General features: G+C 43.6%; 1 protein-coding gene across 1 annotated transcript in view; it reads right to left on the bottom strand.

Moving 5' to 3' along the window:
- Positions 1-18010, bottom strand: part of LOC140428376 (Golgi-resident adenosine 3',5'-bisphosphate 3'-phosphatase-like) — a 65614-nt gene that overhangs the window by 16520 nt on the left and 31084 nt on the right. The window contains exons 2-4 of the mRNA XM_072514768.1: positions 17024-17186; positions 13828-13923; positions 1688-1849 (exon numbers count right to left, since the gene is read on the bottom strand). Of these exons, the coding sequence (XP_072370869.1) occupies positions 1688-1849; positions 13828-13923; positions 17024-17186 (421 nt within the window). The remainder of the gene's footprint in view (positions 1-1687; positions 1850-13827; positions 13924-17023; positions 17187-18010) is intronic.

Raw genomic sequence — 18010 nt, 5'->3', positions numbered from 1 at the left:
ACAACATCAGGTTTCAAAGCTTGTATTGACAAGGCTTCCAAGCCATGCTATCATGGAAACATGAAGGATTGGATTTTCCTCCACAATCTCACCCCAAAATAGGAAGCACAGTGGGATAAATTTAGTTCTGAAATTCCCTCCTTAGACGTCATTTCCTCCCCAGGAAGCTCAGCAGCTTCCCCTTTGCCATTCAATGTCTGGAAATGCTGGTGGTGGGGCAGGCCCTGTCAATCTGCTCAAATTCTCTACTTTTATCTGCTGTTATCGTTGTCTTCCCCAGAAACCACCAGAAGGATTGTAGTAGTGCCTAGGCTGATGGAGGAAGATAGCCTAATGTCAAATTTCCCTCCCTATTGGGCCCTTATAGAAGCCAGCTATTTTCTATAGGTAAAAGTGATAGGTAAAAGATAGCTATTTAGCATTAAGCCCCTAGTCTATTAAATACCATTTTAAAACTCACTCATAACCTCAGGTCATTTCAAAACACATATTCAGCATGCGAAACATAGCTTCAACAGAACACAGAAACAGATAGATTAAAACAGCATTCTTATTCAGCTAACAAATACATTTGCAAGATTAAGTGACTAAGGACAGGGCAGGCTCCATGACAACAGCATAGAACCTAAAGGAGCCATTGTCTTAACAGTCAAGTCAGCAATAATACAGTTCAGGCAGCTTGCGATAACAGCACTGAATCACATTCCATAGCACAGATAAGAATTCATTAATGAAACATTTCAAGTTAATGTTGCACATTACAGACAGACAGCTAAACGTTGAATCAAACTTATTTGATTCTAACCCAAACCAATTAGGATTACATAGGGGTATAGTTAGATGGCTAAAGACTGATATGATTTAGTATAACCGTGCTAGTTCGTACGGCCATTTTCCATTCCGGAATCAATCTATAATTTGACCTAACTATTCGCTGTCTCTATCTTTCATATTTTCACTTTCCAACTCTGACTCTTGAAGTAAATGCAAGCTGTTTGCCGTAAGCAAGACAATCATTTCTGTATTATTTGAAAGTTGAATTGTCTGCAAAATTGCTTCTCTTTGAGTCCTTTTGCTAGCTGACTTATTAGAGAATAACATTTAAATGATTCTCAATTGTAATCGATAGAGACAAATAAAACAATTCTTATTTGCACCCAGAAGTGTTAACTCAAATTTCTACTGAGTGTTAGTGTTCGCAAGTGCCACTAGATCCGCATGGTAGATATTACAGCCCTCTTAGCTTCTGAAGGTGCCAGTCCCACCTGAGGCCTTCATCAAAGTGGTATTTTAGTCTTTGGGGCTTTTCTGACCACTCCACTTGTATTGCTGTAGTGACTGTTCCACTGTAGCACTCCCTCAATTTGCACCTCCTCAACAGTAGGCTTCATTTTGAAGGATGGGTTCCCAACCCATCCTGGAGGTAAAACTGGCTTGGGGTCACTTAGAGATAATGTTTTATCCCTCAGCATATGTGGATGATTTTGGAAAATCCAACGCCAACTATAATACGATATGTTGAAGCGTTTTTTTCTTCACCTGGTGTAAGTTTTTTGTTTAAAAAAAAGCCAATTTTTGTATTTGCCAAATGAGCGATATTAACGTTGGCAACAACATTAATGAACTGATCCATGAATGGGACAGAGGAGAATTAATCGATGTAGATTTAGTAAATCAGATGACCCACCTGCTCCACCTGCAGGGAGAATGGTTGTGCCATTTCCAAAAGCTCCTTGGCAGTAAGACTTCACTGCTCCTGCGTGGGATCTGGAGACAATGACTGTAGGTGTCTTCTCATTGTAGGCTTTTCGCGGATGAATGTTTGATGCCCCATCAACCATAGCCCAAGCTACAAGATGAAAAGTAGAAGAAACACATTGTTTTGAATGTCAGGCAAGGAATGCTAAAAGAGGGCAACTCTTAATCCAAAGGCTTTCTTATGAAAACAGATTTAATTCACTGCAATCCTCTTTTAATACTAATTCCCAGTTGTTAATCACCAATTCATTGTGTAAAATTGTATCCAGATGGTGGACATTAATAGGGCATTCATTCACTTGAGCCTCTTATGAATATACACATTCTAAAACGATGGTTGTTGGGTTAATATATGTCTATCATATGTATCTCTATGAACAACTATAAAAGTGCGTAATTATTAAGACTGGATTGACTCCAGTTCTATCCTTTATATTGTTTTAGTTATCAAACATATCAAGGGATATGAGTGTAGTGCAAGAACATGGCTTTGTGATAAGATCAGCCATGATCTAGCTGAGTGGCTCGAGGGGCTGAATGAGCTACTCCTGCTCCTAATTCCGAAGCTCCTATGTTCCGATCCTTGCTTCTGGAATAGGATGCTAGTATCTACAATGTTTGAGCAAATAGTTGGAAATCAAATCCATCCTTCGAACTTCAGATTATTTTTTCAATATTCTTGAGTATTTGGTTTGGCTGTTACCCAGTACAAATTGCACACAGTGAGATGGGAAATGGATGGTGTAAATGTTGACATTTTAGACAGCAATCTGGCCACTGCTTTCTCCAAAATGGCCTACATTTCTAATTTCAGTAGACTGCAGCGATTATAGTGCCAAATCAAGAGCTGCAGAGCCAAAGGTTAGTGTGCTTTCTGTCACGCCAGAGACAATACCCAGCACCTTCACTTAGGGTTGATACTTTAACACCAATAGTTCATAATTATTCATAACAGTAATTTTAGTGAAGTTACCTTTTCACCAACTTTGCAGGGGTGGGGCGGGGGGTGGGGGGGGGGGGGGGTCAGTTATGTAATTTCCACATTTATGAATAAAGGATTGGACAAAATTTGTTTAACAATCCTGATTTTGCTAATAATGGCACTGACGACCAATTTAAGGTCATTAGCCTAGCTCGCCATGTAGCTCACTTACTATGCTAGAAACTGAATCAGTAGTGGGCTGCATGCCGCCAATCAGAGCCCTGAGTATGGCCCACAAGACATTTTGTTGACTATTGCCCATGTGTAGAGTTGCCACATTCTGCAGGTTTCCATCCACATAGCTTTTTTCCTACCGGTATGACTGAAGTGATACGTAAAGAAAGGGCATGTGAAGTGAGGTGTGTGCTGATTACCCAGAACATTGACTCTGAGAGCCATGCACTCATTCTGAATCTAATCAAGCACAAATATTTCTTTTGTCTTTACCATTTGAAGTTGATGATAGTTCTATTGATATATGAATGGTTAAGCATTTTCTATAACTCGTTATTAAATATTCAGTGAATTCAATCTTATTCAAGGGTCATAATTAGTGAACTAGCTCGATTTCAATCCTGCAGCCCATTGAGATGAAGGAGAGCCATTCATGTGACCCATTAACCTAGCCTAGGTTGTCAACCACTGAACTGCATATATTCACACACAGGGCCATGACCATTGCAGACAGAAGGAGCATATCCGTGCATTCTGCCTTTTCCAACTGAACAAAAGCTTGGGGGAACAGACATTTTCTGGTTCATTCCCAACGGAAACTGGCCGTGACCAATTAGAGTTAACTGGGCAGATTTGAATTTGAACAAAAACTTGGCAGTTAACAGTTCTCTGCTGCATGTGCCATGGCCACACTTCCTGCAAAACCAAAAATAAAATGTCTGTTTTTAGATACGATTCTGTAAATGGGCAGCACTAGCTCAACAATCCTGAGTGTGCTAATAGCTACACTAACAATCAGTTAAAAATGACACATCAAACTCAAGTCAAGTCATAGTTCATTTATACTTGCTGAAATGGCATGCATTCATACACAGAATCCATTGTCTGCACAAACAAAATGAATATGTCAAGCTTTGCAGCGGGAGCTTGGGGAGCCTTTACTTCCCCCATTGCTTTCTTCATAGCAATGCCTTTGCCAATCAGAGTCAAGTTACCAACCCTTTCTCCTGTGATATGAGTGCAAGATGAAAAGTATCAGCAACATGTCTCTCTTTTCAGTATTAGTCAAAATTTAAAATGTGCTTTGTTCCCTAGTTCAACATGATCAAAATATCTGTATTTGAATTCCAATCCTTTATAGTCATCCGTTGTGAAACTTTAATAAGCAAGCACGTTTTACTAAATTAAGGTACTTCTATTTGGCAAAGAAGAAAAACCTAAACTATTGTTTCAGGTAGATCTTTGTGGACCAAGTACTAGGACCTGGATTTTGAGAGAATCTCTGCATTGTTTCAAAAATCTCAGAGAAGACTGAAATTACAAGTCCTGCTCCCGAACCTGGCACTTCCCATCATCACAGGGGTGGCATTGGAGACGAGCCGGTGTTCTCGCATACATGATTTGTGTAGGCAGTTGGTCATTTAAGTCACCAGATGCCTCTTCTGAAGTGAGGTTTTAGAAGAACAGGAATGTGCGGGCGGGATTCTCCCCTACCCGGTGGGGCAGGCCGTACCGGCACTGAGGAGTGGTGTGAACCACTCCAGCGTCGGGCCACCCGGAAGGTGCGGAATCCTCCGCACCTTCAGGGGCTAGGCCGGCGCCGGTGGGGTTGGCGCCACGCCAACCGGTGCCGAAGGGCCTCTGCCGGGCGGCGCAAGTTGGCGCATGCACGGGAGCACCAGCGTGTGCTGGCATCATCCCAGCGCATGCACAGGAGGTTCTTCTCCACGCCGGTCATGGCGGACTGTTACACCTGCCGGCGCGGAGGGAAAGAGTGCCCCCATGGCACAGGCCGCCCGCGGATCGGTGGGCCCCGATCGCGGGCCAGATCCTCCCGCACCCCCCTGAGGACCCCACATGCCGCCCGCAGAGCCAGGTCGCGCCGGTACGGACCTGGTGTATTTTACGCCGGTGGGACCCGCCAACAACGGGCGGCCACTCGGCCCATCGCGGGCCAGAGAATCGCTGGGGGGTGGGGGGGCGTTGCCAACGGCCCCCGACCGGCGGGGTGCGAGTCCCACCCCCGGCAAAAAACTTGTGCCGGATTCTTGGGGCGGCGGGCCGGGTTTACGCCGCCCCCCTCCGGTGATTCTCCGGCCCAGCGGGGGATCAGAGAATCCCGTCTGAGGTATCCTGAGTGTGTAGATTAGAACAAGTAAGGGGAGGTCCAAACTTGGTGGATTCTTATGGATAGCTACAGCACCCCTTTGGAGAAGCAAGGTACACCATTCAATAGTATTCTGAGCCACGAAAGAGAAAATGCTGGAAAATCTCCGCAGGTCTGGCAGCATCAGTAGGGAGAGAAAAGAGCTAACGTTTCGAATCCAATGACTCTTTGTCAAAGCTAACAGACAGAGAAAGTGGGAAATATTTATACTGTGGAGTGAGAATGAAAGATGAGTCATAGCCACAGAAACCAAGGGAAACCGGGTGCTAATGGCCACAGAAACCAAGGGAAACCGGGTGCTAATGGCCACAGAAACCAAGGGCTTGTTAAGGCATTGAATTATGCGAAGGATGAAATGAAACTGGGGACAGGGACAGCTTTGAGAGAGAGTAAGATGGTGCTGCTGAAGAGAGATGTTGAGTGTCTTCATGTGGCAGCGCATGGCACTGAATGTGGCTTTCAGGATACGGCGAGAGCAGCAGTTCGAATCTTGTTAAGGCGTCGAATGATGCGAAGGATGAAATGAAACTGGGGACAGGGACAGCTTTGAGATAGAGTAAGACAGTGCTGCTTGTATCCTGAGACATCTTTGGGAGGAGTAAGGCACCATTTTGTGAGTAGTAAGGTCCCCTTTAGGGTTGCTAAATCTAACATGAATATGCACTTTTTAACGCACATATTCATTGGAACTGCCAATCTGTAAAAAGCTGTCTAGTTGTCAAGGAGCTGTACAGCTGTTAAAGAAGCTTTCCAGCTGTCAAGGCACCATTAAGGAACTGCCCATCTGTCAAAGGGACTGTCCAGCTGTTAAATCTGTCAACGCTATGCAGAAAGTGTAAAACTTGTCAAAGCTAAACAGAAAGAGTCAAATCTTTCTGAGATATCTAGGAAGTAGCAATGCTGTCAAAGCTATGCAGCAATTGTCAAAGAATTGTCAAAGCTGTCAAAGAACTGCCCAAGGATACTAGCTGAGCTGGAATGGAGGGGATAAGGGCAAAAGTGTTGGGATGGGGCATGGATTGACATGAGTTGGCTTTGTTAGCATTGGGGGTGTAGGGGCCATGCGGAGTGGGTAGAGGCATGGGATGGCATAAAGTGTAATGGGGCCAAGGGGTTGGGCAGGGGCTATGGGTTGGCATAGATGGGGCAAAAGGAGAATGTAGCGGGTGCCGGGGTACAGGGATGTTTTTTTGTTTCACTTCAACACAATGCCAGTGTAGGGAGGCAGGCCTTGTGCCTAGCCTATATCCACACCCGCTAATCTGTGTAGTTGCTCCACCTAGACTTGTTTCTCAGGCCGTGTTCACTAAGCCAGGAGATCTCCAACTCGTCGACCACAACCCTGGAATGAAAATTTAGGCCTCGTTGTTTATTAAATGGGAGGAATTCAGAACTGTTTATTTTTACATAGTTTAAATGATGCTTTGAAACCCAAATTTAATATTTGTGAGTAATAATTACCACATTGAATTGTAACTGAGCTGATCTAACTTACTGACACTTTGTTCCTCTCCTTTTGCAAAACATCACTGAGGTATCTAAGACCCTGGATTTCTGTACTCATTTGTTGAATCTATTTTTAATTACTTAAATAAAATGTCTGACATTGATCTATTAACACCTGCAATTTAAAAGCATAAATTACAAAGGGGTAGGGTTGGCTCTGCTCTTAATTGTGTGTTCTCTTGCTTTAAATATAATTCCCATTTTAGATAAAATGTAAACCTGTACAATTCATACTTTTCAACATCATCACCAAGCTGACAATGTCATTCAAATCAGACTACGCAGCTATCGCTGCCTGCGGCATTGATGCAAAGTGTTCTCTCTTTATCAGGGAGTGGGTGGAGCGATCAGATGAAAGAAATAACAATAGGAATCTGCCAGAGCACTGTTATCTTCACGATGATTGCCTGAGGAAAGAAGACCTTGGACTGAAGCATGTTGTGGTTCCAATTAATTCAATGTCTTTTCCAAGCTTGAGCAAAAACATAAGCAAATGTTATTACATTAATAGATCCGTAAACCGTGCCTTCCATACAGATACACAATATTTTAGTTTAACTGTGATGATAGAATTGAGGGGTACATACTCTTAAGAGTCCTTTAACTTCATAACATTCGGGTGGATATTACTTGTACCAGCTTTTGCGGCACCCGCCAACCCAATTTCTTTGCACAAGTATTTCGACCATTGTGTCAACGGTTGCTCAATTGGTGATATTCTGGCCTCTCAGCCGACTTGTTCTGGGTTCATGGCCCAGTTAAGTGCAATAAACTAGGCTGACCTTCCAGTGCTGTACTGAGGGAGTGTCAGAGATGCCATCTTTTAGATGGGATATTAAGCATAGAACATAAGAACAAGGAGCACGAGTAGGCAATTCAGCCCCTCAAGCCTGCTCCGCCATTCAATACGATTATGGCTGATCTACTCTTGGCCTCAACTTCACTTTCCTGTCTTCAACCCATTGCTAATTACAAATCTGTCAATCTCCTCCTTGGATTTACTCAAATTCTCAACATCCACTTCCCTCTGGGGCAGTGAATTCTAGAAATTCACGACCCTTTGAAAGAAATAATTTCCCCTCATCTCTGTTTTAAATCTGCTACCCCTTATCCTAAAACTATCACCTCTCATTCTAGATTGCCCCACAAGCGGAAGCATCCACTCTACATCTACTCTGTCAATACCTTTTATCGTCTTATGTACCTCAATTAGCTCTCCTCTCATTCTTCTAAACTCAAAAGGATATAGGCTCAATCTCTCTTAAACTGAAACCACATCTGCTCTCAAGTGAAGGTGAATGATCCCCTGGCCATTATTTTGAAGAACAGCAGGAGAGTTCTCCCTGGGTGACTTGACCAATATTTATCCCTCAATCAACTGGACAAGAAAAATAATTATGTGGTAATTGTCACACTGCTGTTTGTGGGTGTTACCTCTACGCAAATTGGCTGCCATGTTTCCTATACTACAACAGTGACTAGCCTTCAAAGAGTTCATCATCAACATCCTGAGGTCGTGAATGGTGCTATATATAAAAAGAAACCAAGCACGTGAATGGGGCCCATTTACAAGAATTAGCAGCTTTGAAGCTGAGTGAATGGTAATTTTAGTCACTGCGTGGAACTCAGTGGTTGAATAAGATTGAGGGTTTTTTTTGATAATCTCTTCAAGAGAAATCAAGGTTCAGCTTGCCTATTATTCATTTCCATTACAGCTAATTTGAACACCAGGGATATGGGCTAACAACTGCATCCGTTTCCATGGAGACCACTTTCAGTCTCTCATCATCACTTTTTCTTGTCTGTAATTATCCAGCAAACAGGGTTCCTGACATCCATCAGACAGTTCAGTCAACTGCCATACTTACACTCAAATAGCACACCAATATTTAGCATTTTATGCCTGACAAGTGTATGTAAAGATGCTACTTTTGCTCCCATCTATCACGATTTGTGTGCCGCAAATTGCACAAATATCAAGACACAATTTTTGCTTTGCTGTTTTTGGTACTTATTAATTCCAAAAGGATCTTTCAGCTAAACAAATTTGAGAGATAGAATATTAACACCGATGCTGAGAAAGCAACACAGTTAGAAATGTGAAAAAGAGAGAACTATTAATCGTTAGCTGGATATATTGCTATGGACAGCAAACAAACAAGCCGTTCATCACACTGGCACTTGCCCACAGCCCTTCTATGGGATCTTGCATGGCAAGTACCTGTCAGCCAACACCCAACTTGCAGAGCACACTCCAGGGCATCTGCGATGGGTGTGAAAAGGGCGAAATCTATGGCCAGGATTTTCCAGCCCCCCTCAATGGATTTTCTGCCCATGGAGAAGGCTCACCATTGGCCGACGGCAGGATCTTCCGACTCCGCCGAAGTCAATGACCATTCACATTGCTCGCCGGCCACATCGCTGGAAAACCCGCCATGGCGGGGCACTTTTAGCAGTATCGGAAGATTACGCCAGCAAGACGAGCCAGAAAATTCTGTCCTCTGTATCTCCTTAACCATCAGACTGGAGAGTTATTAACGAGCAGTGCAGTGTCTAAACTAGGGGCAGAATTCTATGTGTGCCAGACAGGTGCACGTCCGACTGGAAGAGCGTGAAATAGCACATGATGATGTTGGATGCGCATCCCAATGTCGGTGGGCGCAGGTGCAGACTGGCAGCACGCCCACCCAAAACTATGAAGCAAATTGAAGGGATTATCTGCCCTCGTGATTGGAACACAATGTGTCCATGTGATTTTTAGATCGTCAGATAGGCAGAACAAGCAGGCTGGCAATTCATTTTTTCAACTTCTCTCAATCATGGAAGGGAAGGTGGGGGGGAGGGGCGGGTAGCACCTCAATCTGAAGACCTCTGCAAACTTGGGGCACCCTCCCCACTGGGACCCGGGGGCTTCTGCCCCCCTCCCTAGTCCCCAACACCACAATTGTTCTCCCCCCACCCTCTAGAGTATCCCCAACCACCCCACCCCAAGGACTCCCAGGACTTACCTTGGGAATGGTCCTGGGACTTAGTTCCAGGTTGAGCACTGCAGTACCTTTTCTGGCCACTGAACTGCTGTGCCTGGAGGGGTTGGAGAGCTGTCGGCCCCTCTGATTGGGACTTCCTTCCAAGGGTGGATAGATGAAAGTCCTGCCCGCTGCCAATCAACGCTCAATTGAGCATTAAATGCCAGTTGATGTCCAAGAGTCGGCATGGGCTTCTGAGAGTTGGCAGGAGTGCATTACGCTCCATCTTTCAGGATGGTGAGCACTATCCTAAAAACTCTACCCCAGAATATGTCAGTTAAAATTGTGAATTCAATATCAAATCACAAAAAATTAGATAAATAGAGGGGGAGAAAGATTGGATCGAGCGAGATAAGAAAAACAACAGAATTAGTTATTTTTAAAGTTTCTGAAAATCTTTAACAATAATTAAAAGCTGAAGAAATGTAACTCCAGAAATTAACATTTACTGTTAATCTAAGGCGCTCGGAGGAGAATTGCACTTCCTACTTCCCAGATCCACATTCAGGTAAGAATGAGTGTTTTTCTCTCTGTTAGCACATATTGTGCTGAGTGAGATCAGTACATGGTGAATGAAGTGCTGGGGTATCAGAGGTTTTTTTGGCAATGGTTAAGATTGATCATGTTGGTAAAGGGATACTTAAACAGAAAATTACAAGCACTAACTTTTTGTAATGAGTTTAGTCTGCATCAACAATGTCAGTACAGATGGTCCACACTGTTCAATGCATTTGGAGGCAAGTTTACAGAGAGCAGAGCATCTCGCATAGCAACTTCACTTTGAACACATGCATGTTCAACGAACTTGCTCTCTGATTTGCGTGTAACAGTGCGGACCATTAGCCTCTGTTACTTTTACAGCAATTACCTTTCTTTTAACATGATAATGTAATTGTTTGAGATTCTGGGCGGGATTCTCCGCAATCGGCACGATGTCCGCCGACCGGCGGCAAAAACGGCGCGAATCAGTGTGGCATCGCGCCGCCCCAAAGGTGCGGAATCCTCCGCATCTTATGGGGCCGAGCCCTCACCTTGAGGGGCTAGGCCCGCCCGCGCCGGACTGATTTCCGCCCCGCCAGCTGGCGGGAAAGGCCTTTGGTGCCCCGCCAGCTGGCACGAAACTGACTTTGCCGTGCGGCGCATGCGCGGGAGCGTCAGCGGCCGCTCACTGCATCCCCGCGCATGCGCAGTGGAGGGGGTCTCTTCCGCCTCCGCCATAACGGAGACCATGGCGAAGGCGGAAGGAAACGAGTGCCCCCAAGGCGATCGGTGGGCCCCGATCGCGGGCCAGGCCACTGTGGGGGAACCCCCCCGGGGCCAGATCGCCCCGCGCCCCCCCAGGACCCCGGAGCCCGCCCGCGCCGCCTTGTCCCGCCGGTAAGAGAGGTGGGTTTTTTCTCGCCGGCGGGACAGGCATTCCAGCAGCGGGACTTCGGCCCATTGCGGGCCAGAGAATCGCCGGGAGGGGGGGGCCGCCAACCGGCGCGGCACGATTCCCACCCCCGCCGAATATCTGGTGCCGGAGAATTCGGCAACCGGCGGGGGCGGGATTCATGCCAGCCCCCGGCGTTTCTCCGACCCGGCGGGGGGGTCGGAGAATCCCGCCCCCTGCGGGTTTTTTTAACAACTCCCGATGAGGTAACTCATCATTCAAATGCAGTCACGGAATCCATTCAATGTCGGTAAGCCATTACGGTGAAAAACAGAAGTATGAGGAGTGAGACTGGAGGATACGCAAAGAATGCTTTTGAAGCAGGGGGAAGAGATTGGACCACAGTGGAGAGGGGAGACTGGCTGCTAGGGCTAGGTTCAAGAGATTGGACCTCATAGATTGTTCAAAAAAAAATGTTTATGACTTTTTCTGAGTTACAAAGCCAGGGCTCAGAGTGTGGGTCAGGGGCAAACCCCTAATCCAGCTCCTCACCTGCTCCAAAAAACTCATTCAAATTGAATCCAATTCATGGTCCCCACAAGAGAGACATACCAGATCTGAACCAAAGGCTCAATCTACATTACACTTGATCTTAGATTGTAGGAAAAAGGATGCTCCCTCCTTCCATATTGTCTTTCTAAGGCGCTCGGAGGAGAATTGCACTTCCTACTTCCCAGATCCACATTCAGGTAAGAATGAGTGTTTTTCTCTCTGTTAGCACATATTGTGCTGAGTGAGATCAGTACATGGTGAATGAAGTGCTGGGGTATCAGAGGTTTGACATTTCCATTCAAATGTTCTTTGCGCACTTTCCTAATGCCAGATCACCTCTACAGGGTATCTGGGATATGTGTGAAAAGGGCATAAATCTCTGGCCTCGCTTTCCAGTCCCCGCAATGGGTTTTCTGATGGCGGAGGAGACTCCCCATTGGTCACTTGCAGGTTCTCCCGCCCCACCGGAGCCAATGGCAATTTGCATTGCTCGCTGGTCACACGGCCGGAGAACCTGCCCCGGCAGGTTGCATTCAGCGGAACTTCTTTGAACTAATTTTAACTGGCTGAGTTGTGGATCTGCTACCCTTGGTATCTCCCGATTTTTATTTCCCTTGAAAGCCACTGAATAACGAGCAGTTGCTATAATGGGAACTCGATCTGTAACAGCAGGTTTAGGCTCAACCAGCATGTTGAAACTTTACCCCTTCACCTCACAGATTTCTGAAAATGCACAGAGGCATTCCACAAAGAGGAGTGTGTGGTGGCAGAGTTTTTGAAGTAGCTGTTCAATACTTCTTGAAAACCTTTAAATACAAGTGCATTCCTGTGAGGCAAACTATTGCCTTGAACAAAGCCACACCAGGTTCCAGTGACCTTTCACCTTGCTGACCTGCATTTTGTTGCTGGTCCGCCAACGTCTCTAATTTAAAATCCCCATCTGTGTGTTTGTAATTGTTTCATGGTCTCATCCTTCCTTACTTATGTAACCTCCTTCAATCCTACGCCTATCTGTTACCACCCCAACAAAAATATATTGCATTTCCACTTCATCTATCTTAATTCCTAACCCTTTATTGCAAGCAAGCAAAATGCTACGCACGTTGTAAACATAAAAGTCTCTTCATAAACCATGGTCTTAACATGGGCTCTTAGCTTGCACAAGGCTGCTATTGATTGAGTACTGTTATGAATGGTCTTTCTGTCTCTACATCAGAGAGAAGCATCTTATTGCAAGTCTTTCATTGAAAGTTAAGTAATGCAAGAAGCAGTACCAGGACCAGAGAATCATTTTACTACATTACTTACTTTTAACAGAAATTTAAGCTACAAACCAACTTCCTCCACCTAATATTTAAAAAAACTTACAAAAAGTAACTATTTTGCGAAGTCAAAATTCATTTAAATGGGATAAACTTTGCTGCTAAAATTGTCCTTTTGTCATATAAATCGGTTTATTTTACTCAATGTTTGTAAAGCTTCCCGAGATGGAAGTGTCGAAAGTTGATGCACTAAAGTAATGGCTAAATTATGAAAAGAATAGCTTCTCCAAATTAAATTGGATCCTATTTAGGCAGCCTGTGCCCCGATCTTCTACAAAACATAATGCTGCTGGTTAGAAAATGGGCTGGGTCCTCTTTGGGAGCTATATCCAAATGACTTTTCTCTTAGTGTTCAATGGGTTTCAAGTGACCTGTCTCTCCATACATTTGTGCTTTCAGACACAGCGCACTAACCCTGGGACTTGTCATCCAGGAATGGGAGGAACGGTGTGTTCAGAGAGTGAAAGATCAAAAAGAAATCAGGTCTACTTAATGGTTGGACTGTAAAAGGTTCCTTCAATGGGACTCTAGTGCTTTCTTACAGTTTAATTTAATTTCAAGATAATCACGTGCACATTCAGAAGGGTGTGGAGGAATGCAAGTGGGAGATATCTCTCTATTACACTCCCTTCTCACTTTTACTGTAATTGTTCCAAGTGCCAGAATTGCTGGGGAGGGCCCCTCCCTGCCAACTATTTAAATGTGGTATATCTGGTCAGGTTGAAATGTAAATTGACTTTAATCTCGCACTCAATTTTACTTAACCAATGGTTCGAAAGTGGCATGTTATGCACCTCAGCCTTTGACCAATGACCTGACTAAATTAGAATTATGGGGAGCAAACTAGGGATGGCTACTAAACTGTAAGACCGACAGGTACCCAAATTAAGCCATAATAAGTCAAAAAAAATTTCTCTGAACAACTTTCTTTAGATCAGAGCATAAATAATTTTATATCAACAACTTACCTGTATATTTTGAAAAGGGTTTATGTATGACTCCAATAACTGGCTTTCCATCTACAGCGACACACACCATAGTGGTTACAAAGTGTTTCAAATCCTCTATAAAACAGAAAAATATGTTCAAATCTGTAAACTGGAAACATCAGCAGTAACACAAAACTGAACAGTGAATGCATTTCCCTTTTTTATGGTTTTTATTTCAGGTTAGCAAAAAATTACATTATTGATGGTTAATAAAATGTAAGTGGCTGAATTCATGACAATTTATTGAAAAATAAACTTATTGAAATTTGCTGAGGTGCCTTGTCTAATTAATTCCGACATATATCAAAATTTTAATTCCTAGAAAAGTTTCTCTGAACTAAAATTTGTCAAAAGAAAATCATGAATCAGGCTTTCTAAACTTCCAGTGTTTTTAGTGAGTTGATGATGCAAACCATTGGGAATATCCTTTGTGTTTTGTTCAAAAAATTAAAGAGTATTGTTGTGAAACGGCATTAGGGGAAGGGAGCACCTTCACCACACAGATTGCAGCGGTTCAAGGAGGTGATCCATCATCACCTAATCCAGGTCAGTTAGAGATAGGTGATGAACGTTGACACTGCCGGTGACACACACATCCCAAGAATGAATTAAAATAACAGTTGTGCTCATGTAAAAAGACGTCATTTTTGCTCAGCATAACTTAACACAGCCATCCAGAATGGAACTAATGACCTTTTTAAAAATATCCTACCAACATGAAGCAATTGGTCGATTCCAATATAATTTAGTAAAAGGAATACTTTCAGGATTGGTTGATAAATGTTTGTTGATTTTTGAACCCACGTTAAAAGGAATATACTTTAGTGACTTTCACATGTTGCATCTGTCACATGCAGGGTTGAAAACATCCAGGATGTTTACAGAAACAAACCATACCTTGTGTGGTGCAGAAGGCTTGAGGTTTCAAACCATCGTCCTAAAACAACCCTTATGAAAGACTATTACTAATTCATTACCATTATTTATGTTCCTTCTGTGCTAATGGCACAGCATAAGAATTCTGTACAATAAGGACCTGCAATGATTAAACATGATATTTCATTTACTCTTTCAGTTTTTAATGAACCAAAACGGTTAAATAAGATGCAGCTCAAATAATTGAGATATATTGTAAGGAAATTATCTCCCTACTGACTACGTCCACTTAGAAGAAATCAAATTCCACAAGTGGAGTCACTCATTATTTCATTGCATCATCTTTCCATTTGATTATTTCATAGTAGCTTAACCTGCTGAGAGTCCTGGTTTTACATTGGCCCCCTCTCAAATTAAAAATATGCTTTAACAGAGAAGTGCAACTAAAAATGAAGAGGTAATCTTTCTGCAATATATTAAGTTTGTCTTATATTTAAACAAATGGGGATTTTGGGAAATGTAATACAGCAGGGAGAGATACAACAATATTCCCTTCCATCTGTACCATTGAGAGATTTCACATTTAGAGATTTCAATCAGGATCAAGCAGTGAGTCAGGTCTCTGAGGAGGAAACATTTGAACAGCTTATTGCAACACCCACCATCCCTTCTCTTCCCATTCTATCTGATATCTATGTGAGATTGACAGTGAAAAGCTGCACCAAATAGAGATTAGCTTCCTTTCCATTTATACCTGTTACCAATGTTCTCCTCTCACCTCTTTAATGTACCCTCCTGAGTTTAGGTCCATAGTCATCAGTTAACCTTCAGTACTTTGTTTACCTGTTCTGCTGTTCGTGTAAGTATTAGAAAACTACCCAATTGCCAGGGCTTTGCAGTTAAACTTGATCCTGCTCTTATCCTATGTGCACACAGAGTTTATTGTGTATAGACCAGGGCCAGAAATTCTGGCCAATTCCCCCCTATCTACCCGGATGGCTAATTCCAATATCCCCAGCCTTTCTCTTGGCTGATAATTCACTCTGAACAAAGTTGTTATGAAATTGTGGACCTTTCTGGTCTGTATGGTTCATATGTTAACAGGATAAACCCATTGAGCTATTAGACAGTATCCATTCCCTGTCTGGTTGCAAATTGAATTGGACATAAAGTCCATATCACACACACATCAATAGTAGACAGCTAAATAACAATGTCATTCATTGAATACACTTTGGTTGAAGTTATATTACTGTACAATTTTCCTTATAACTCATGCTAACTTGTTAGTGACTTCTCGATTCAGCATTTTGGTACACTGCAAACGAATTACATCAACTGACAATGCAATTAATGCTCATATTAAGTAGATTTGTTTTTATGTAAAAAATGAAAACAGATTGATTTTCCTTTGATTTTCCTCAGTAACTTTATTTGAAGCCTACTTGTGACTATAAGTGATTTTCATTTCATTTCATTTCATTTAAGTTGACTGCGTGCCTGGTAGGCACAATACCCTTCAGGTGTGCTGTAAGTTAGAAAAGAATGTTAGGGCAGCACGGTAGCATTGTGGATAGCATAATTGCTTCACAGCTCCAGGGTCCCAGGTTCGATTCCGGCTTGGGTCACTGTCTGTGCGGAGTCTGAACATCCTCCCCTTTTGTGCGTGGGTTTACTCCGGGTGCTCCGGTTTCCTCCCACAGTCCAAAGATGTGCAGGTTAGGTGGATTGGCCATGATAAATTGCCCTTAGTGTCCAAAATTCCCCTTAGTGTTGGGTAGGGTTACTGGGTTATGGGGATAGGGTGGAGGTGTTGACCTTGGGTAGGGTGCTCTTTCCAAGAGCCGGTGCAGCCTCAATGGGCTGAATGGCCTCCTTCTGCACTGTAAATTCTATGATATCTTTATCTTTCCTTCAGCCATTTCTCCCTCCTGCAATAGTGGGCCTGGCACTGAAGATTGAACCCTTTGATCTCCTTGTTGAATCATGAAGTGGTTCAGAACAGGAGGAGGTCATTTGGCTGTGCTGGATTTTTCAGACCTCTAATCCTCAGGTACCTCATCTGTATATTGTGAGGATTGGAAAATGATCCTCAGAACATCTGCTATTTCTTCTTGGCAACCTTTAACAGCCTGGGATAAAGTCCATCTGGCCCTGGTGATTTATCCACTTTCAAGGCTATCAATCCCTCGAGTACTTATTCTGTCATTCTGCTGAGGGGTGATGTTAAATGTACAAGGCGATACAATAAATCTCTTACTCCTGCTGCATGCATCAAAGGATAACAAATAGTGCTCACCTGTGTATTCTTGGGTTGCATCCAATGGATCTATCCATACCGTGACACTTTCGGTTGATACCATCCTAGCATTGACAATGCTTTCCTGGATTAAATTAGGAATTTCATAATTCCATGTGAGGCTCTTATTCACTTTGGATGTATCATGCTCCTCTGAAATCAACTGGCAACAAAAATAAAATTAATAATACAGAATTGAAACTCAGCTCAAGGAACATTTTTATTAGGTGAGTGGATTTAGCTATTTTTGAAAACACCTTTCCAAGGGCCAGTGTTGGGATGAATTCCTGGGTTGGATTCTACGGTCCTCCCCAGCTGCATGTTTCTCAGCAGAAGGAGGAGGCATGCCATTCCCTGGCGACGAGATTCTCTGTTCCCACCGCTGTCAATGGGAATTCCCATTAAAACCACCCCATGCTGTCGGGACGCCCGAGGGCGGGGGCGCGCTGCCAGCGGGACCAGAGAATCCTGCCACCAGCGAACGGCCAGAGGATTCAGGCCGCTTTCTGGCACCTGCCTATGGAATCAAACAAAGCAAATCAGAATCAGTCCCACAAGTGCCAGGCAAAGACCATCTCCAAAAAGGGAGAATCTAACCATCTCCCCACAGCATTCAAAGACATTACCATCAATGAATCCCCTCCTATCAACATTCTAGGGGTGATTATTGACCAGAAAAGGAATTGGACCAGCTATATAAATGCTATGGTTACAACATCATGTCAAAGGCTGAGTATCCTGCCGTGAGTAACTATTATCCTGACTCCCAAAGTCCATCTACCATCTACAAGGCACAAATCAAGAGTATTATGGAATAGTTTCCCCATTAGGCTGGCTGAGTGCAGTTCTTTTTCTCATTCATTACCAAATGAATGGACATTGCTGGTTAGGCCAACATTTATTACCCATCCCTAGTTGCCCTTCAGAAGGTGATGGTGAACTTCCTTCTTGGGCCTCTGCAGTCCCTGAGTTGTAGGTACACCCACA

Source organism: Scyliorhinus torazame, chromosome 8 (assembly GCF_047496885.1).
Source record: "Scyliorhinus torazame isolate Kashiwa2021f chromosome 8, sScyTor2.1, whole genome shotgun sequence".
Classification (NCBI taxonomy): Eukaryota; Metazoa; Chordata; class Chondrichthyes; order Carcharhiniformes; family Scyliorhinidae; genus Scyliorhinus; species Scyliorhinus torazame.
Note: the sequence above shows the minus strand (reverse complement) of the source record. Positions and strands in the feature narration are given on the sequence as shown.